This window comes from Mercenaria mercenaria, chromosome 9 (genome assembly GCF_021730395.1).
Source record: "Mercenaria mercenaria strain notata chromosome 9, MADL_Memer_1, whole genome shotgun sequence".
NCBI lineage: Eukaryota > Metazoa > Mollusca > Bivalvia > Venerida > Veneridae > Mercenaria > Mercenaria mercenaria.
Genome location: NC_069369.1, coordinates 49,419,048 through 49,441,790, shown reverse-complemented (window position 1 = coordinate 49,441,790; position 22,743 = coordinate 49,419,048). Strand labels below are relative to the sequence as shown.

Genomic DNA, 22,743 nt, shown 5'->3' with positions numbered 1-22,743 from the left:
ATTTTCAAGGTCTTCATGAAAATTGGTAAAAAAATTTTTATCTGAAAATATCTGGTAAGTTAAAAAATGGGTACATGGTCAAAAATAGGTCATATGAAAATAATAGAAAAAAAAGGCATCTCAAAACTGATCAGGGGAAGAGGTGAGGTTGGCCTCATGGCCCTTTTTTTTTTTTTAGCTCCCAGACCAAAAGCTCAGGGTGAGCTTTTTGGTCATTCCCCGCCCGGCATAGTCGTCCGCCCCTCGTAAACTTTTATTTTAAAATCTTTCCCCTCAAAAACGTGGCCAATTTATCCAAACTTCACAGGAATTTTCCTTTGGTGAATTCTAAAAAGTTGTTCAAAGAAAAATTCCAGCAGATCTTGGTTCCATGGAAACCAAAAAAAAAAAAACTTTAAAAATTTTTTCTCAAAAACCAGAACCCTGAGTTTAGAATTTGGTGTAAAGCATAGCCTAGGGCCTTTTCCAAATTTTTCAAACATGCCCCCAGGAAAAAATTGCCCCACCCCCAAAATTTTTCAAAAAACCCAGAATGTAGAGCTTAATATTTGAATGTAGCTTGCCTAGTGGCCCTAACAAAGTTGTTCAAATCTGCCCCGGGGTCAAAATTGCCCCCACCCGGGAGTCATTTGATTTTACATACATTTTTAGGAAAATTTTAAAATTTTTTTTTAAAATAACCAAAAAGGCCAGGCTTAGTATTTGAAAGTAGTATTGCCTAGTGGATCTCACAAAATTTGTTAAAAATTTTTGACCCCCGGGTCAAAAAGACCCCCCCCAGGGTACTTGATTTTACAAGGAAAATTAAAAATTTTTTCTAAAAATAAACCAAAAGGGCCCCTAGAGCTTAATATTTCCATGTAGCAATCCCCTAGTGGCCTCTAAAAAAAAATTTGTTAAATTGACCCCCGGGGACCCAAAAAATTGACCCCGCCCCGGGGTCACTTCATTTTACAAAAAAAATTTAAAAATTTTTTTAAAAAAAAAACCCAGAAGCTAGACTTGATATTTGCTTGTAGTATTCCCCTAGTAGACTTCTAAAAAATTTTGTTCAAATCATGCCCCTGAGGTAAAATTTGACACCACCCATGGGGTTATTGATTGAGTAGAAAAATCTTTAAAATTTTCTAAAAATAAAAAAAAGGCCCCTAGAGTTTAATATTTGACATGTAGATTGCCCAGTGGACCTCTAAAAAATTTGTTAAAATTTTGACCTCCAGGGTAAATTTGCCCGGGCCCCCGGGGGTTTTGCTTGATTGTACATAGGGAAATCTTATAAATTTGTAAAAATAAACCAAAAGGGCCCCTAGATCTTAGTATTTGTATGTGACATTGCTAGTAGACTTCTAAAAATTTTTTCAAATCAGCCCCCCGGGGAAAAATTTGGCCCCACCCAGGGGTTCTTGTTTGTCATCGAAAATTTTAAAAAAATTTCTAAAATCATCAGTTTGACTTTGAAACTGTAGCTCTTTTTACTCGGGGTGAGCGACCCAAGGGTTTCCCCAATGACCTCTTGTTTTCGTTTGGCAAAAAATTCCCGAAAAAAAATCTAAGGGAATTCCTAAAAATCCCTTTATTTTTTTCCCTTTTAAATTTGGGTTTTTAAATAAAAAATTTGGGAGTTTGTATTCATGCTAAGTATTTTTAAGGTTTTTTTCGGGTCTTCTTATTCGTGAAAGCAGTTTTATCCGCTTAGACAACTGACTGGGGTTTCCCAGGTTTTTCGTGGTTTTGTCTTGCTGGATGACAGGGTTTAAATTTTGATGGTTTTTATTTGTCTCCACCCCAGTGGTGGGGGGAAAATTTTGATTTCTCCAGTTGGTGTGTGGTGTCTGTCAAAAAAGTTGTCCGCACTCTAAGAAAAAACATTCTACCCAAATTTTCACCAAACTGAAAAAAATGTTTTTGCCCATAAGCCGGGGCCAAGTTCGATAACAAACCAAATCGGTCTTGGAGTTTGGCCTTGAATTATCGAAAAATTTGGGCCCTTTTTTACTCGTGCACTCTTAATAAACTTTTCCCACGTCTTCCCCAAACTTGAACAAAATGTTTTTGCCCATGAGCCCTGGGGCCAGTTGGGGAAAAACCCAAAAATGGGTTCCGGGCATTTGGAGTTACGGTTTTTGAATTATTGAAAATGGGTTTTTCTTTGTCCGCACTTAAGTAAAAAATTTTTTCATCCGATCTTCACCAAACTGGAAAAAAAAATGTGTTTGACCATGAGCCTAGAAAAGTTCGATAACTCCCAAAATCGGTCCGGGCTTTTTAAATTTTTACGCCCTTAAATTACGAAAAAATCCGTCTGTTTACTTTTGTCCGCTTTAAGTCGAACATTTCTCATCCGATTTTCACCAAACTTGAACAAAAATTGTTTGGCTGTACCCCTTACCCAATTTTCGTTTACTAGCAAACCCGCCAGGCACTTTTGTTTTTGGGCCATTGAATTACTAATTGGATCCACTCACCCCGCCCTCTAATTGGGGACCCATCGTCTAAAACATCTAGGGAAATAACTTTTTTAGCTCACTTTCGAAAAAAAGTGAGCTACCCTATCCCCACGGGTGGGCTACACCTTTGGTTTGTTTTTTTACCAGTCCATTTTGACAAAAACTTTTTAGTAAAGTTCGAAACTTTTAAACTTTTTCCATCACCTTGGCCGGTTTTTGGCAAGAGAACTAACTTTCAAGGATTTTGGGCTGAAATTTTGGCCCCTTTTGACTTAGAAAACATGGTTAAGTTCCTACCCGTTCATATTTTGGGGAGGTTTTTTGAAAAGTTTTTGAAAATTTAACAATTTTTTATCATACTGTGTCTATTTAGGAAGAGTACATAACTCCTCAGGGTTTTGGTTAAATATGGCCCTTTTGACTTTTAATCTTGTTAAATTTTTCGTACCCGTTCAATTTTGACAAAGTCTTTTGGATAAAGCGTTGAAACTTTCAAAAACTTTTTTACCATACCCCTGTCCCGTTATAGGGAAAAGCACATAACTCTGTCAAAAATTTTGGTGAAAAATGGCCTTTTTTACTCAGAAATCTTGGTTAAGTTTTTGTACCCGTTCAGATTTTGGGAAAGTCTTTGAGTAAAGCTTTGAAACTTTAACACTTGTTTACCATCACATGACAGTTATAGGCAAAAAGTACATAATCCTCAAGGTTTTGGCTGAATTATGGGGCCCTTTTTTACTTAGAAATCTTTGGGTTAAATTTTTGTACCTTCTATTTGTGTAAAGGTTTGACATAGGCTTTGAAAAATTTTTTCACTTTTTTTATTTTAATGTCTTTTTTGTAGGGAAAAAGTACATAAAATCTATATCTATTTTTGGGAAAAGGCCCCTTTTTGGGGAAAACTGTTTGTTTTGTACAAGTCATGTTTTTTCAAAAATTTGAAAAATAGTTTTAAAATTTGAACACTTGTTTATTTAGATTTCCTTGTAGGCAAGAGTCTAACTCTGACAAAATTTTTGGCTGAATTATGGCCTTTTGGACTTTTTAATTGGTTCAAGTTCATTAGTGAAGATTTTTGAAATCCACAAATATGGAACATTGTTTTCTAACTATTTTTTTTTTTGTTTGAAAATCTATGTTAATATTTTACCCCTCTTCAATCAATTTTCGAATAGTCGAGCGCGCGGCATCGACAGCTTGTTCTAGGGCATTGTGGTGACATGCGCTTTTTCAAAAAACCTCTAGTTTTATTAAAAATTCTTAAGTTTAGCCCAAAAATATCTAAGAAAATTGTAACAAATTCCTAATTTTAGCCCTAATTTTTGTTTAAAATTTGCCCTAAATTTTTGTCAGAAGGTGCTGGACAGCCTGAAAACTGAAAACTGTGAAATTAAATTAATATATGATAATGTTTTTTTTAGCATGAAATACATTGGTTAAGGTATATACTTAAAAATGGAATATGTTGCAAGGTTTGTGTGAATATTCTGGCGGGAGGACCCTAGAATATGAAGGATATTGGGTTGTTGTTGAATTATATTCACCCGAGTCAGTCATGCTCCAGGTTTTCCGGGCCCCAAAAAAACATGGCCCGGTGGACAAAAGTGTTTGAGAAAAAATGTTTGGGAAAAATTGAAAACAAAAGATGGTAAAATAAAATTTTTATTTGACTACTTTGTATTACGAAGAAAGTAAAAAGGGGGTTTACCTTTGATTTGGTGAAGTGGGATTTTTTGTAAGTAAACCATTGCGGGTCTTCATGAAAATACAAAATGTAGATTTGTGAGCGGGGGTGCATGAAACTTGTCCTTCGTTATTGCCCCTTTTAAATTTTTAACAATCTATGAAAACCCACTAACAAAGTAATTCATGAAATTTTAACACAAAAAGGCATCGCCTACAGTGGAGCCATTTTTACTAAAATTTTCTGCAAATTTTCATAAAAAAAAAAAGAGACTAAGTGGTAAACTATAAAGCAATAAATTTGTCATAATTTTGTTTTAAAATCTATGTGAAATAGCAAGTGAAGGTGTGCATTTCATACCCGTATAGCCCTTTTTTCGATATTTTTTATGAAAAATTTTGCAATTTTTTTGCAGTCAAACTCGAATTATTCAAAACATTTCAAAAATAATTAAGCAATTGTAAACAGACGTGAAGAAAAGTTTAGAAATTATTTTTTGAAATTTTTCTGATTACTGAATTATAACAAAAATCCAACACCATTTAAATTTTTCCCAAATTTTTTTCATTGTTACACATAATTTACATGTAATAAACAGGTGTTATATAGGATTATGTATAGGTTTACGGGTACCCCGTGGTCGTAATGCAGTACAAAAACATTTTAATTAAATTTTAAAGGGGTTGTCTTTTTTTGTTAATGCAATAACCAGGAACAATTTCGACAAAAATCCCTAGGAGTTTGCAGTATACATATTGTACTAGAAATTAAAAATTTTTTTTTGTAAAATTTTTTTATTTGGGGTTTACTGCACATAAAATTTCAAATTTTGGGGGGAAATTTTCTGCAAAGAACTCAAATTTTACAAGCGGCATTGTACTATAAAAAACTATGCTCTTAGTTTATGATAATTTGACAGTGTTAAGGCTTTTGTGAATTTTCAAGAGAAAAAAATTGTCTGAAAAAATGAATGCTGAGTTGTGACTGTGGCGTTTCCTTAAAATGATCATTGAGGTGGGGGGTGGATGCCATCTTTTATTTAGGGTTGTAGTTCTGCAAAAAATGTCTTAAAATTGTTTTTTTAAAATCATAAAATTTCACAAAAAAAAAAACCCATTGAGGATCTTCATGAAACTTAATACAAAATGTACATTTTTGGCAGAGTTTTTTCCCCTTTTCGGTTAAAATGGGAGGAACCAACAAAAAAATGGCCCAGTCCTGTTGTACATAACTTGTGTATATCTGGAAATTAAATATCTTTCAAAATAAAGTCCCCTCATTCACAAAACAACCTATTTGGCAGGGGATATAAATTCACTGAATTTGCTTCCTGATAATGAAAATGGATAATCTCTGAATATAAATAAAAAGTTTTGATTGTGTTATCTTCAGATGATCTGTCATTGTGTAAATCTATGCTGACATACCTTCTCACCATGGGACAGAAATGGAAAACATCGCCAATATTACTGCGGGAGCTCTCTCAAGACATACATACACAAATAGGGGACATTGATCAGGTAAGATTAAATACAACTCTTAAGATTGGTGTCCGAATTGAAATTGTCTGAACATTACTTTCAGATTGTTGTACGTCTTCAACAATTTGACTATTGACTCTCTACAGGGCTCTGACTAGTTCATGTACGGGTTTTCAGAGTTCAAAAAGTATGTCACTAGCTCAAGTAATGGGAAAACCTTGTTAACACTCTTGAGGCCACATTTTCTACCTCATCTTAATGAAGCTACCAGAATTGTCTCTATGAAATTCTAGGAAAAAATTTAAATTGGGTTACATGATTGATGGTCAAAACTAGGTCACTAGATCAGATCATAGAACCTTGTTAACTCTCTAGAGACCACATTTTTTTGTTTGATCTTTTAAAAACTGTTAGAATGTCTCTATGAATTGCAGTCCAACTTTAAAGTGGGTTACACTTTAAAATTTAAGAAGAATTTGTAACTGGGTCACTTGGGGGGAAAACTAGGTCATTAGGTCAAGTTATAGAAAAACTTTATTACTTTAGAGGCCACTTTTTAAAATCGATCATCATAAGTCTTAGAATGTTTGTCTGTATGAAATCTAGGTCAAGTTCAAAAGTGGGATACTTGATGTCTTCAACAAGGTCACTAGGTCAAATCATAGAAAGACCCTTGTTTACACACTAGAGGCCACATTTTCTACTTGAACATCATAAATCTTTGTGGGACTGTTTTTCTCTATGAAGTCAAGTTGGAAAATGGGGTGGTGGTGGTCAAAAACTATATCACTACGTTAAATCAATTAAAAATGTAGCTAATGATCTACCTGATTTACGTAAAACATGGTCAAAATGTTTGTCTCTTTGAAACGTAGCCAAATATTTAGATACTAGGTTATCTGGGGTAAGAACAAGGGGAGGTGAGCAGTTTTAGAACCTTTAGGGCCCTCTTGGAATTTTGGTTAAGTTTGATGGCTTTCACTATATTTTTGTTATTTCAGAATGGATTTGATTCAGACTTATGATATTTCTAATTTGTTCCACATCATATGACACAAGGTCCATAACTCTGGCAGCAATATTTCATGCATTATGTCCACTCTTTATTTAGAATTTCATGTTTTGATGCACTTTCACAGTCCCTGTTATTACTGAATGGATTGGATTTAAACTTCAAATAGTTATTCCACATCATCACTCACATCATATGATCTAAGGGCCATGACTCCCACACCAATATTTCATGAATTGTGCCCCCTTTTTACATAGAATTTCAGGTTAATTTTAATGCACGGTGGTGCTCTTGTTTCGTACTTGAGTTTCAGCATAACAAAATAGAATAACAAAGATTGACAATAATGAGCAATGTAATAATGAAATTCAATATAGTTTAATGTATATTGTGAAGGAGATAGAGCTTGATGGAAGGACAAACTTTGCGGTTGTTACACAGCGTGCTGCAGCACCGACTGTACTACAGATTGTGGTAAATCAAGGAGAACGCGAGTTAGACAATACAGACTGGGTAGTCACACGTGTGAGGGCTGATGCTACAGCTGAGCTCGCCTCCAGTACAGGTATGTATCACTATAGGTTATTGAATTTATGTTTGGGAACCAGTCTCAAAAAGCAGCATTGCCATTGGTGATTTGAAGGCCGAGCTCAGAATCAACCAATCGGATGTAAAAGATTGTCTGACTGGTTCTCAGTTTTATAATATTTGCGCTGCCCTGCAATATTGTGTTTCCTCATATGTGGGGGAGATATCATCCCCACTTAACCCCCTCACCCACTCACTGTTTTAGTATGTTAAATAACAGCTTTTTTGGATTGTTTTATGTAACAGGCCATAGGGCTGACTGAAGAAATCTTACTCTTTAATATGTCACTAGTACTCTACGTTCATTGTATCTGATTTTATGTGATTAGTATCTTTGAAAATGATTTAACATTATGCAGAAGGGGGGGAAGATTTGATGAAACATTTAGAATAGTAGTGTTTTCTCACCACGATTCTATAAGAATAAAGTATAACAAATGTTTATGTTACTGTGTTACAGGAGGGGAATCACCACAGTTAACACAGCGTGAAGGACATGAGAAGTCTATCTGCACAAGACTTGGTGTCATAGTCACTGCCTTTCACGAGCTTGTGCAATCAGCATTACCTATAGGGCCTTGTACTGAACAGTTGTTGAAGGTTCTTACAAGAATATATGGAACATTGACCATGTTAGTCAAATATGTAAGTAGCATAAGGACTATCCTGTTTGAGTTGTTATCCCCCGACAAAAGTCGGAGGGATATAGTTTTGGCGTTGTCTGTCCGTCCGTCCGTCTTTCCGTCCGTCCGTCCTTCCGTCTTTCGGTCCGTCCGTCCGGAGCCATATCTAGGAAATGGTTGGGAATATTTATTTAAAGCTTCATATACATGTTCACCACAATGAGTTCTTGCGGCCCGTCAAGTTTCAGTCAGATTGCCCAAGTAACACCAGTGTTATGGCCCTTAGAAGTTTCTAGTGTTAAGTATATAGGGTACTATAAATATGGCAATTTCTGCATCATAACTTTTGATATATTTGACCTAGAACTATGAAATTTAAACAGAATTTAGATCACCATAATGTGGTTGTGTACACACAATTTCATTTGGATTTATTTGTAAATTAAGATTTATTGCCCTTTAATTGTATAAAAATCCACATATTTGTACATAACAAACTTACCATTTGGTAGAATTTCATTAAATTTCTTTCGTTTTTTTCCATGAACATTTATTGTAAACATGTGAAGTTGTGTACCCACACCTGGTCACCCCTACCTTGATCACACACCTCCCCACCTATCCCCGCACTCCCCCCCCCCCCCCCCCCCCCCTTCCCCCCCCCCAACCCATTTCACCCCCCCATCCCCCCCCCCCCCCCCCCCATCCTCCCCCCACACCCACCCCCCCCCCCCCCCCCCCCCCCCCCCCCCCCCCCCCCCCCCCCCCCCCCCCCCCCCCCCCCCCCCCCCCCCCCCCCCCCCCCCCCCCCCCCCCCCCCCCCCCCCCCCCCCCCCCCCCCCCCCCCCCCCCCCCCCCCCCCCCCCCCCCCCCCCCCCCCCCCCCCCCCCCCCCCCCCCCCCCCCCCCCCCCCCCCCCCCCCCCCCCCCCCCCCCCCCCCCCCCCCCCCCCCCCCCCCCCCCCCCCCCCCCCCCCCCCCCCCCCCCCCCCCCCCCCCCCCCCCCCCCCCCCCCCCCCCCCCCCCCCCCCCCCCCCCCCCCCCCCCCCCCCCCCCCCCCCCCCCCCCCCCCCCCCCCCAAAAAAAAAAAAAAAAATTTTTTTTTTTTTTAAAAAAAACTTATATAATGTTCCCACTGAGGTTAGGGGGCCCCATAAATTTTCGACAGATTCCCAATAAACCGAGTTATGGCCCTTAGAATTTTTTGTGTTAACTTATTGGGGTATATGTATGCCAATTTTGCATCAAAATTTTGTTTTTCTGAATATGAAACTTTAACAGAATTGGGCCCTATAATTTTGGTTTTTGGCACAGACAATTTTGTACGGATTTTTTCTTGTAACTTCAGGAGTTATTGCCCTTTAATTGTCTAAAAATCCACATTTGTACATAACAAACTTACCATTTGGCAGAATTTCATTAAATTTCTTTCATTCTTTTCTGTGAACATTTATTATAAACATGTGAAGTTGCGCACCCACACCTGGTCACCCTCTTGCCTTGGTCACACCCCTCCCCCTCCCAACCCCACTCCCCCAATTTTTTTTTTTCATTTCTTATTTTAGATTTTTTTCAAACCTTCCAAGTTGTACCATTCCCCCACTCATTCTCCACCCAGTTAGCCCACCACTGATCATGCATCCTCTGCCCCCCTCCACCCTTTTACCTTTTTTTTTCTTTTTTTTTTTTTTTTTTCATTTTTAATTTTTAATCAATATTTGTAATCAACATGTGAAATTTTGTTTCCTCTCCGTTCCTTGCACCCACCCCTAAAAAAATAAATATTACATATATCTATATATAGATTATATATTTCCATTCCCTTTTTTTTTTTTTTTTTTTAAATGTTCAAACCTTCAACATGTTAAGTTGTGACTGCACAAACCTTGCCCTCAGCCATGTTCAAGATATCTTACCTGTGTTTCTTAAGGACATTGATCTTTTAAGTTCAAATGTACATGTAAAACAGCAACACCAGGTGCCAAACCACTCAAAGACAATATTTCATTCCAGTTAAACTTCAAGCTCACATTTCAATTAACTGCATTTAATTTTAAAAGCTAAGCTTATTACAGTAAGCATATCCCATTCAAAATAAATTCTTTTGTCAGGATCAAAGTATCATACATTTATTATGTACTCTTTAATTAAACATTTGTTTTCTGTTAAATTGATTTTGACTAATGAAATTATTTGCTTCTTATTAACATCCTTAACATTTTGCCGGATATATCTTTTTGCCATTCCTCACCACAAACCCTTTCGGCGGGGGATACCAATTCATCGAATTTGCTTGTTGTATGTCTATATTATCCTGGTTGATCCTGTAGGGATAATGAATGTTTATTTGTGGTATAACGTATGCAGAAACCCATGGGATTGGTTAGTGACCGAGCCCGGTAGGGCGAGGGCACTAACGTATCCAGGGGGATTCTGAAGATGTTATAACAGGAAATGAACATGTGCGAGCGCTATTCTAGCATAAAAGGTATAGAAACTAATAAATGAATATATTGTCCCTCAACATCATTAAATTTCCATAAAATACGTGGGAATGTTGGTGTTACTGTTATCACATTGACGTCATTTTTAGCTCGACTATTCGAAGAATAGTCTAGCTATTCTACTCACCCTGGCGTCGGCGTCGGCGTCGGCGTCACACCTTGGTTAAGTTTTTGCATGCAAGTACATACAGCTATCATTTAAAGGCATATAGCTTTGAAACTTATTTATTCTTTTTCTAGGTCAATTACCAACCTCACTGGGTCAAGTTCCATAACTCTAACATGTATTTTGAGCAAATTATGCCCCCTTTTGGACTTAGAAAATTCTGGTTAAAGTTTTACATGCAAGTTACTATCTCCAAAACTAATGCAGATATTGAATTGAAACTTCACATGTGTCTTCGGGGTTATAAAAACTAGTTGATAGCACCAAGTCCCATAACTCTGACCTTCATTTTGGCCAAATTATGCCCCCTTTTGGACTTAGAAAATTCTGGTTAAAGTTTTGCGTGCAAGTACATACAGCTATTACTAAAAGGCATATAGATTTGAAACTTATTTTTTCTTTTTCTAGATCAATTACCTACCTCACTGGGTCAAGTCCCATAACTCTGGCATGTATTTTGGCCAAATTATGCCCCCTTTTGGACTTAGAAAATTCTGGTTCAAGTTTTGCGTGCAAGTACATACAGCTATTACTAAAAGGCATATAGATTTGAAACTTATTTTTTCTTTTTCTAGATCAATTACCTACCTCACTGGGTCAAGTCCCATAACTCTGGCATGTATTTTGGCCAAATTATGCCCCCTTTTGGACTTAGAAAATTCTGGTTAGTTTTGCGTGCAAGTACATACAGCTATTACTAAAAGGCATATAGATTTGGAACTTATTTATTCTTTTTCTAGATCAATTACCTACCTCACTGGGTCAAGTTCCATAACTCTTAACATGTATTTTGAGCAAATTATGCCCCCTTTTGGACTTAGAAAATTCTGGTTAAAGTTTTACATGCAAGTTACTATCCCCAAAACTAATGCAGATATTGAATTGAAACTTAACATGTTTCTTCGGGGTTATAAAACTAGTTGATAGCATCAAGTCCCATAACTCTGATATGTCCCCTTTTGAACTTAAAACTCTTTTGATATTTAACATTTTGGGTAATAATTTCCAGCTTCTGTGACAATATTTCGAATAGTCGAGCTTGGCTGTCTTATGGACAGCTCTTGTCTTTTAAATTATCCGTTTTTGAGCCGTAAGACATTCATGCTTTGCCATTCAACGCGCATATATGTAAAGGTGTTTAAACAGCAATAGAGTGTGAGAATCTCTCTGTTAACACACATTTACTGTCCTGTTAGAACACCCCTGACAAGAATAGCAGTTTTATTCTTGAATGTTTTATTAAGTCTTTATTTAATCAATTGAAGGCCCAGATTCTGCATACATTTTTAGTCAGGAATTAAGACATTTGTATATATGCTTGACAATTATTTGTTACAACTTGCGAAGTTTTAGTGGTAGTATGACCACATTTATGCATGCTAAATTTCACTTAAAATATGTTTTTCCCTTGTAAACTTTTGCAAGTAGAAGTTAATTTATTTTGAGTCTGAGTCACAGTTCAGATCTTAAAAATGTCGAATATGAATTAAAAGACTTGCATGGCTTCAGCAAGTAAATTTTACAGTACAGTGTAATATTAGCTAAGTTCAGTTCTGTCTTGCTCATTAAATGCAGTGAAATCAAAATTTTGCAGTTGATGTCTAAATTTGATATTTATAAAAGCACCAATGAACAAACATGATTCCTATTGTATTTATAATTATAATTCTATCAAATTATTAACACCAGAGCTCCAGATAAGCTTTTGGTGCAATTGGGTATTTACCCATCACTTTTTGGCTGAATTGGGTATTGGAAATTTGAAATGGGTAAAAATAATATCATTACCCAGCCTTTTCAAAAGTAATTGGGTATTTTCTAAAACCAATTGGGTATTTTACCAATCTCGCACTAACAATGAGTATTTTTTGCTTACAGTATACATGTTATATATCATCAAACAGGACTGACTAAGTATTTTAATGGCGCTCTTCAATGTTTAATACAAAAACATATTTAAAATTGTAATGAATGTTTCATACTGTTGTTTTCTTTTTCACTTTTAATGCAGTCAGAGATCAGTTCATCCACAATATCCCGAACGATTACCGCAATATGCATTCTTCTAAAAGATGTCATCCACTATTGGTGACACTACATCGTCACAAACAAATAACTGTCATTGTTGAACAGCAAAATATCCCACTTATTCGTTTGTTTGTGCTGCAACAATGTTTTGTTCTGCAACCTCTTTTACATTTTATTGGCGTAAAGAAATTGTTAACAAAGCGTCCAAATAACACAGATCAGCCGACTGAATGGTCCTGTAATTTTTCCGATAAATTGCAACCTATTCTGCGGTAACGTATAACCAGTAGGTCAAATCTAGTGTTAAAGTCTCGTACCCGTTCTAGTTATAAGGAAAATGGGATACGCAAGCAATTTTTTACGAATTGGGTATTAGGAATTTTACTTGCGTTTCAGTACGCACACTGTATGAATTCAATTGGGTTTTCTGCAATTTTAATTGCGTAAATACGCAAATACGCAGCTTATCTGGAGCTCTGATTAACACAGAATTCTAGGCAGGTAAAATCATAAGATAGAAGATTAAATATGTCATTGATTGTTTGGTATTTCAGTATTTGTCCTTGTATGCAAGTCGGTCAGGTCACTTAAGTGCCAGATTTGAGAAGCTTGTGAAATTATCAGGAACTCACCTGACACACTATTGTTATGGATTGATCACCTATATACAGGTAAGCATACTATGAAGTTGTTGAAGGCTGATGTTTTATTGCTTGGTTCTAATTACGAATCTTTAAAGGTATATCGTTATACTGTTGATTGACTGGCGAAGAACAAATTTCTTGTATCCAACAGACAACATGCCTTTTAAACTGTTGTTTAGAATAACAATACAGAGTTCTAGTAAGCAAAAATTATAGAGCTTTCCTTAAATAATGATTAAATTAACATCTGCTTCTAGTGTTACTGGTTAAGAATTGATGTAAGAAATATTAACATAATCACTTGTACATTATATCAGTTTGCCTTTATTGTCTTCTATGGCAGTATTAGACCTCTGTTGCTTAATGGTTAAGGACACAGACTTCAGTTTTCTTGCCCAGCTTCATTGTGGGTTCAAAGTCCTTTGTCATATGAATTTAGAATGTTGAGGAAATTATGCAGCTAGCTTGTAGGAGGTAATTGGTTCAAACCTGGTGCTTGTCTATACCTGAAACAAGGTCAGGAGGAACACCTCCCTGCCTTTACGTCAAAAGTCAAAAAGGCCTTAATTGTGTCAGTGTGACGTTTAACAATTGAACAGGCAGTAGTTGGGAAATAATACAATATAGTAATGGAACTTACTGTACTTAACAGTCATTAGTAAATGTATTGATGCCTCTCCTGTTGTCCTTGAACACACTGGATAATGGGTTGTTCTACTTGTCTGTGGTGTCTGCAACTGATTGATTAGGCCAAAACCAAAGGCAGCTGTACACTTTCTCTTTAGTCATATGGAAACCTGTATTATTGAAATGTTTCAAGGAATGATGGTTACTTTTATAACCATGTAGTCTTTCAGATATTATGACAGAAAGTTATTTGTTACATGTTTATAACAGACGTCAGAGAGTGAGAATATAACACATGCAGCACCAGATAAAGGCAAGAAGAAGAAAGATGATAAAAAGAAGACAAATACAGCTCAGTCTGGAAAGGTATGACAAGGAAGAAAGGTTTTTAAAAAAAAAAACAAAAAAAAAGTAATAATTGCCACCTTGCCCATTCATCCGTCTGTCTTTCTCTCCGTCCTTACCAAAATCTTTGGCCCAAAGTTACAGAAATGTATCACTATGAAGTAAACTTGAACATTTGTCAGCACATAAATGTACGATGCACGGTTTAGGAGTTAAAGCTGTTTTAAGTTTTACAGGAAGATGAATATTGTGCCTTGACTGGATAACTTGTACAGCTTTCTCAGGATTTGTCCCAAACTTACTTAGTATATCACTATGAACATACACATATTATCAGGACATGAATGTAACTTGCCCGGTTTACAAGTTACGGCTTTTTGAAATTTTACACTGTAGCAAATTACATAATACATGAGGCTTGTCCAGATAACTCATTTTCCAGTTTTAAAGGGACCAGGCTGGAACTCCAAATTTGAGTCGTATTTATCTCATTTAGTGTTCTACCTTCATCAAATACAGAATATGCTATCAGCATCAAAATTATTGCACGAGAGGTTTTGTTAGGGATTCATTCAGCCAGACCAGAGCTATAGAAAGAAATGCATGCAGCAGTTCAACCTAGGTTAATACCCATGCCTAATACTACCAGGAGGGGCATCTAGATTCTTCCTTCTTTCATTGAATTTGGAATGTAGCTATTTGGCTTGAAATCCAACAAAAACAACTTACAAAATAATTTTGACCTAATTTGTATGTTTGTATAACTGATTCCTAAAACCATATATCCTTTGAGAAATGATATTATAATTTGCAGTTTTATTGACAGATAGATAATCATTGTAAGTTTTGGAGAACTAAGATAAACCTTGCAACTGTCAGTGTTAGATATAATCAGATTGAAAGTCCTACACATAGACAGAGCTCAAAGGAGATTGTTGGACAGGTTTTAGTGAGTTTTTCATATTTTTACAGGCAAATGTAATGAAACAAACAAGAACCATACCAAACTTGATATTTGCTATAGAACAGTATGAACGTTACCTCATACAGCTGTCCAAGAAATCTAAGGTATGTTGTCATTAATCACGGATATAAGTGTATTAATATATCAAAACAAAGATAATGATATCTAATTAAGGAATAAAAATATGTGGATGCCAATGATCTTCACTCTTATGATAAACAGCTATTATGTTTGTAAAAAAATGTTTCTCGGTAATTCGAAGGATTTGGAAAACAAAATTCTAAGCTTTTTATTATGTCTTTCTAACTTTGAGAATTTTAAGGAAGTTTATATATAATGGTTAACCCTTACCCTGCTAAATTTCTGTAATGGACTTGGCCATGTTCCAATTTGGACAGTACCATTCACTGTTAAAAGGAGTACTTACCAAAAAGATATTAACTGAATAGCGAACAGTGCAGATCATGATCAGACTGCATGGATGTGCAGGCTGATCATGATCTACACTGGTCGCAAAGGCAGAACCAATCATGTCCAGCATGGTAAGGGTTAAGTTAGTGATCCTTAGGTTCATACCAGTACCAGCATCTTCTTCACTCTGACATCTTCCTCACATAAATCAGAGGTAGACATGTTTGAGTCAGATAATTATTACAGATCTTTTGTCATTTCTGAGATCGGAGCTAGTTTTGTGCACTCCAGTGCTGGAAGTCAGAAAAAAAGTTTTCCTATGATGTCACAGGGAGAGGCTAAACCCTGTCTTAAAGATAAGTTTGATGAACAAGCGATATCATTGAATTTTATTTGACAGAAGACAGTGAATTTGGAGACCTTCATCCTGTACTGCAGTTTCAGTTAGGGAAATTTTAAGTTGCTTGTAGAAAACAAGTGTGTAATGAAATGGATTTCAGAAACATTGAGTCAGTTCACTCACTATTGTTACATTGCTAAACTACTGCGAGTAAATTGGACAAATATAGTTGTAAACTTTCCACATTTATATTCCAGATAAACCTAATGGAACACATGAAGCACAGCACATCTAGAGATTTCAGGATAAATACCGCTGTACTGGCAGAGAGTCTTGACAACCAGAGCAGTTCTGACGTAGATGACAGTGACGGAGAGAACGATGAGAGCACTGTTGGTGATAATACGACTGTCAGAAATGAGGTACTGTCCACTCATTTAATTGAATGGGCCTGATATTTAATGGTTTAATTAAATGGGGGCATTTGGGGGCCCTTTTTGGGGGCTGCTATAGCTTAAAGTAGAAATACCTTTACCTCCATTTCATGTCCCACTGGATGGATCATCATCGGACTTGGTCTGTAGCATCAGTGTAAGGTCCTCTTCCAGATGTGTTCAATTTAAAGGGTCACTAGAGCTAAAAATAGTAATACCTTTAAAACAATATCTTCACAGGGTCTGTAAACATCTTTATAAGGTCCTTTCACAAGATTGTTCAAGTGGGGCCCCTGGCTCCTTTTGAGGTCGGTTTAAAATAGAAAGACTTTTAATCAACTTCTTCTCTTAAACTTCTTCATGAAACTTGGTCTGTAGCATCATTGTTAGATCATCTCCCAAAATTATAGAGATTATGGGACTTTGTCCCTTTTAGGGCCCACTAGGTTTACTAAACACATATGTTACTATTCATGATTAAGTATTTTATACATACAGTCAAGGTCAGGTCAGGTGACAGTCAAGGAAAAACTTTGTCAAACTACTATATAAGAACTTTTCTTATTTCAGCAAACTATAGAGGAGAATTCAGGGGAAAGTGATCAGGAAAACGAGCCAGCTGCGGCCAACGTTCCTGATCCAGTGGATGAGCCAGTGAAAAAGAAGACAAAACTTGCTGCAAAAAGAACTGTTGGGAAAAAATCTAAATCTTAACTGGTGATAGGAAGATTTTAATATGGATTGAGCTGTCACAAATTGAACATTGATTCCAGATGAAAAAGGATGATGTGCCAAACAGTTGAGAAAGGAAATGATGTGCCAAACAGTTTAGAAACAAAATAGAATTGGTTTAAAGGAGATAAGCTTGAGATTTATCTAATCATTTTCCAAACAAAGAGTTCCTCTCCAGATGTTGTGAGTGCTGTCTTGGAGCAAGATGAATGTTCTACATAATTTGATAGAAAGTAATTGTCCTCCAGATGTAATTCATGTGGGCTTCTTTGTTATATCTGCTACAAAAGTGAAGATCACAGGCTTAAATACTGTGGAAAAATGGTGTTAAATCTACATCATTTAAACAGAAAAATCTGTACTCAGTTATTTCCCTTGTTTCATTTGTTATATGTCGTAGATTACATAAATATTATAATACCCTACGGCTGTTTGTGAATGTGCATTTTACTACATGATGATAATTATACCCCCACCAAACATGTTTGAGGGGGGTATATAGGAGTCAGTTTTGTCGCGTCCCGTCCCGTCGCGTCCCGAAATCTATTATCTCAGTTATTACCAAATGGATTTGATTCAAACTTAAAATACATGTTCCACCTTATCACCCACATCATGTGACACAAGGTGCATAACTCTTGACACCCAAGTTTTCATGAATTATGTCCCCTTTTACTTAGAATTTAAGGTTAATTTTGTTGTATTTTCACTCTATCTCAGTTATTACTAAATGGATTTGATTCAAACTTAAAATAGATGTTCCACCTCATCACCTACATCATGTGACATAAGGTGCATAACTCTGACACCATTTTTTTTTATGAATTATGCCCCTTTTTACTTAGAATTTAAGGTTGATTTTGATGTATTTTCACTTTATCTCAGTTACTACTGAATGGATTTGATTCAAACTTAAAAAAGATGTTCCACCTCATCACCCACATCATGTGCCCACATCATGTGACACAAGGTGCATAACTCTGACACCAAGTTTTCATGAATTATGTCCCCTTTTACTTAGAATTTAAGGTTAATTTTGTTGTATTTTCACTATATCTCAGTTATTACTAAATGGATTTGATTCAAACTTAAAATAGTTGTTCCACCTCATCACCCAGATGATGTGACATAAGGTGCTTAACTCTGACATAAATTTTTTATGAATTATGTCCCCTTTTACTTTAAATTTAAGGTTGATTTTGATGTATTTTCACTATATCTCAATTATTACAAAATGGATTTGATTCAAACTTAAAATAGATGTTCCACCTCATCACCCACATCATGTGACACAAGGTGCATAACTCTGACACCAATTTTTCATGAATTATGCCCCTTTTTACTTAGAATTTAAGGTCAATTTTGATGTATTTCACTATATCTCAATTACTACTGAATGGATTTGATTCAGACTTAAAATAGATGTTCCACCTCATCACTCACATCATGTGACACAAGGTGCATAACTCTGACACTATTTTTAGCTCGACTATTCATAGAATAGTAGAGCTATTGGACTCGCCCATGCGTCGGCGTCCGCGTCCGCGTCCCGATTTGGTTAAGTTTTTGTATGTAAGCTGGTATCTCAGCAACCACTTGTGGGAATGGATTGAAACTTCACACACTTATTCACTGTGATAAACTGACTTACATTGCACAGGTTCCATAACTCTGTTTTGCTTTTTTACAAAATTATGCCCCTTTTTTGACTTAGAAATTTTTGGTTAAGGTTTTGTATGTAAGCTGGTATCTCAGTAACCACTTGTGGGAATGGATTGAAACTTCACACACTTATTTACTGTGATAAACTGACTTACATTGCACAGGTTCCATAACTCTATTTTGCTTTTTTACAAAATCATGCCCCTTTTTCGACTTAGAATTTTTTGGTTAAGGTTTTGTATGTAAGCTGGTATCTCAGTACTCACTAATGGGAATGGATTGAAACTTCACACACTTGTTCACTGTCATGATCTGACATGCACAAAGCAGGTCCCATAACTTTATTTTGCTTTTTTACAAAATTATGCCCCTTTTTCAACATAGAAATTTTTGGTTAAGTTTTTGTATGTAAGCTGGTATCTCAGTATCCACTAATGGGAAAGGATTGAAACTTCACACACTAGTTCACTGTCATGATATGACATGCAGTGCAAAGGGTCAATAACTCAACTTTGCATTTTACAAAATTATGCCCCTTTTTCAACTTAGGAGTTTTTGGGTTAAATTCTTACATGTAAGCTGGTATCTCAGTACCCACTAATGGGAATGGATTGAAACTTCATACACTCACAGTCCACTGTCATGAGCTGATAAGCACTATGCAGGTTCCATAACCCTATTTTACTTTTTTACTGAATTATGCCCCTTTTTCGACTCTTATTCATTCAAGCGACAAGGCTGTTAAATAGTTGAGCGTTGCTGTCCTCCGACAGCTCTTGTTCTTGAATTGTGTCCCCTTTTACCTAGAACTTAAGGTTAATTTTGATGTATTTTCACTATATCTCATTCTGATTGGCTTAGAGCCAAAGGGAAGTAACCTTTTTTTAACCTTTGTACTGAGTTTCTTCCCCTTAAATTCCAGGAATTAGTCTATTTTTAGAAATCCTATGTTAAGATTTTCAATATTTTAGGTATTTTTCTAACTTTTTTATTATAAGTCCTATGCAAAAAGTAAAAACATTTTTCTGTGGTAACATGGGTCGGTAAGACACTTTTTAGCCCACCATCATCAGATGGTGGGCTATTAAAATCACTCTGCGTCCGTGGTCCGTCCGTCCGTCATTCCGTCCGTCCGTCCGTCCGATAACAATTTCTCGTTATCGCATCTCCTCAGAAACTACTGGGGGGATTTTGACCAAACTTTGTCAGAATGATGTATTGGTACCCTAGTTGTGTCCCCCTGAAAATCAGACTGGTTCAACAATTTATGAGTGAGTTATGGCCCTTTGTTTATTTTTATAATTTATATAGATTTATATAGGGAAAAACTTTGAAAACCTTCTTGTCCAAAACCACAGAGCCTAGGGCTTTGATATTTGGTATGAAGCATCATCTAGTGGTCCTCTACCAGGATGATTCAAATTATTTCTCTGGGGTCAAATATGGCCCCGCCCTGGGGGTCACATGGTTTATATAGACTTATATAGGGAAAAACTTTGAATAACCTCTTGTCCAAAACCACAGGGCCTAGGGCTTTGATATTTTGTATGTGACATCATCTGGTGGTCTTCAACTAAGATTGTTCAAATTATACCCCTAGGGTCAGATATGGCCCCGCCCTGGGGGTCATATGGTTTACATAGACTTATATAGGGAAAAACTTTGAAAATCTTCTTGTCCAAACCACAAAACCTAGGGCTTAGATACTTGTAATGTAGCATCATCTAGTGGTTCTCTACCAAGTTTGTTCAAATTATCCTCCTAGGGTTAAATATGGCCCCGCCCCGGGGGTCACATGGTTCATATAGACTTATATAGGGAAAAGCTTTTAAAATGTTCTTGTCAGTAACTACAACATTCAAACTTGGACCACATGTATATTTTTGAGTGGCAAGATGAACCTTGACTTGAGTTGACCTTGATTTTGACCTAGTGACCTACTTTCACATTTCTGTAGCTACAGCCTTCAAATTTGGACCACATGCATAATTTTATGCATTGGAAAAAACTTTGACCTTTATTTTGACCTAGTGACCTACTTTCACATTTTTGAAGGTACAGGCTTCAAATTTGGACCATATGCATAGTTTCGTGTTTCAAAATGAAATTTGACATTGATTTTGACCTAGTGACCTACTTTCACATTTCTCAAGCTACAACCTTCAGATTTGGACTACATGCATAGTTTTGTGTACCGAAAAAAACTTTGACCTTGACATTGACCTAGTGACCTACTTTCACATTTTTGAAGGTACAGGCCTCAAATTTGGACCACTTGCATAGTTTTGTATTCTGAAATAAAATTTGACCTTGATTTTGACCTAGTGACCTACTTTTACATTTCTCAAGCTACAGCCTTCAAATTTGGACCACTTGCATAGTTTTGTGTACTGAAATGACCTTTGACCTTTACATTGACCTAGTGACCTACGTTTTACATTTTTAAGGTACAGCCTTCAAATTTGGACCACATGCATAGTTTTGTGTACTGAAACAAACTTTGACCTTTACATTGACCTAGTGACCTACTTTCACATTTTTGAAGGTACAGGCTTCAAATTTGGACCACTTGCATAGTTTTGTATTCCGAAGTAAAATTTGACCTGGATTTTGACCTAGTGACCTACTTTTACATTTCTCAAACTCAACCTTCAAATTTGGACCACTTGCATAGTTTTATGTACCGAAAGGAACTTTGACCTTAAGATTGACCTAGTGACCTACTTTCACATTTCTGTAGCTACAGGCTTCAAATTTAGGACCACATGCATAGTTTTGTATACCGAAACAAACTTTGACCTTGACATTGACCTAGTGACCTACTTTCACATTTTTGAAGGTACAGGCTTCAAATTTGGACCACATGCATAGATTTGTGTTGTGTACGGAAATGAAATTTGACCTTGAGCTAGTCAATAAGTCTTGAAATTTGGAACACTCAAAAATGGCACATTGGTGGGCGCCAAGATCACTCTGTGATCTCTTGTTTGTATTCACTTTTAGTGTATCTCTAATATTAGAGATTTAATATATTTACTAGTATTACTTTACTAGTATTATACTAGTATTACTTATATGTGGAAGCCCAGGATGAAGTACTCCAAAGTATTTTTAAGATTCCTTATGGTTGCCATTCTTCTGTGACAAGACCGTATGGTGGGGGTATGAGTCACTCCTGTGACAGTTCTAGTTATATATGAAGTTAACCTATTATTTCTTATTTAGTTACTTAATAATATGTTTTTATCTTTGAAACATAAGTAATTCTATTGAAGCATTTACACACATGATTGTTATTAGTAAGTTTTTATATCAGTTTTGATGATACATTTTGTGATTATTTTACAAATCTGTAACAATTTTTTGTCTGTTTTTGTTCTTTTATCAGCTTGACTTTTCAAAGAGTAAGAGGGGCTGTTATCCTTATCTCGTCATCGCCATTGGTGTTGCTTTCAGATTAACCTTTAGCCTGCTGGCGGCAAGTGATTCTGCCTTTTTGACCAGTGCAGACCAAAATCAGCCTGCACGGATCGTGGTCTGCACTGTTTGCTACTCAGTCTGTAAATTTTCAGTGAACACCCCTGTGAATAATAAGTGGTATCACCCAAATTGAATGATAGACCAGTCCATTTTTGAAATTTAGCAGGGTAAAGATTAAAGTTACCGGTATGTGGCAAGCTTCTCAATTTCACTGTGTTTTCTTAGCTACAGCCCCTGTTATTGTCAGACTTCACAGAAGGGGTTGGTCTTGATCTGATCAGGTATGCTATAAGTCAGTGTCACAGGGGTCAAAAATTCTAACAGAGCTGGTTCATGTTGTATTGTAAGCTTCTCATTTTCAGTTTATTTTCTTAACTACTACCCCTATAGCAGTCAGACATCAGTTTTGGGGGAACAAAAATAGGGGCCTCCGTGGCAGAGTGGTTAGTGTTGCTGACTTCAAATCACTAGCCCCTCACCAGTGTGGGGTTGAATTCATCATGAGAGAAAGCCATTCAGCTGGCTTATGGTGGGTAGATGGTTCTTCCCAGGTGCCCACTCGTGATGATAATA

The 22,743-nt window shown here is 36.5% G+C and overlaps 1 protein-coding gene across 1 annotated transcript in view; it reads left to right on the top strand.

Moving 5' to 3' along the window:
* The window catches only part of LOC123547080 (Fanconi anemia group I protein-like), a 78,236-nt gene extending 60,745 nt beyond the window's left edge, over positions 1-17,491 (top strand). Inside the window, exons 24-32 of the mRNA XM_053550551.1 lie at positions 3,292-3,298; positions 5,503-5,651; positions 7,021-7,189; positions 7,673-7,857; positions 13,086-13,202; positions 14,073-14,168; positions 15,120-15,215; positions 16,120-16,284; positions 16,867-17,491. Of these exons, the coding sequence (XP_053406526.1) occupies positions 3,292-3,298; positions 5,503-5,651; positions 7,021-7,189; positions 7,673-7,857; positions 13,086-13,202; positions 14,073-14,168; positions 15,120-15,215; positions 16,120-16,284; positions 16,867-17,010 (1,128 nt within the window). The 3' untranslated portion in view covers positions 17,011-17,491. The remainder of the gene's footprint in view (positions 1-3,291; positions 3,299-5,502; positions 5,652-7,020; positions 7,190-7,672; positions 7,858-13,085; positions 13,203-14,072; positions 14,169-15,119; positions 15,216-16,119; positions 16,285-16,866) is intronic.
* Positions 17,492-22,743: the final 5,252 nt, after the last annotated feature.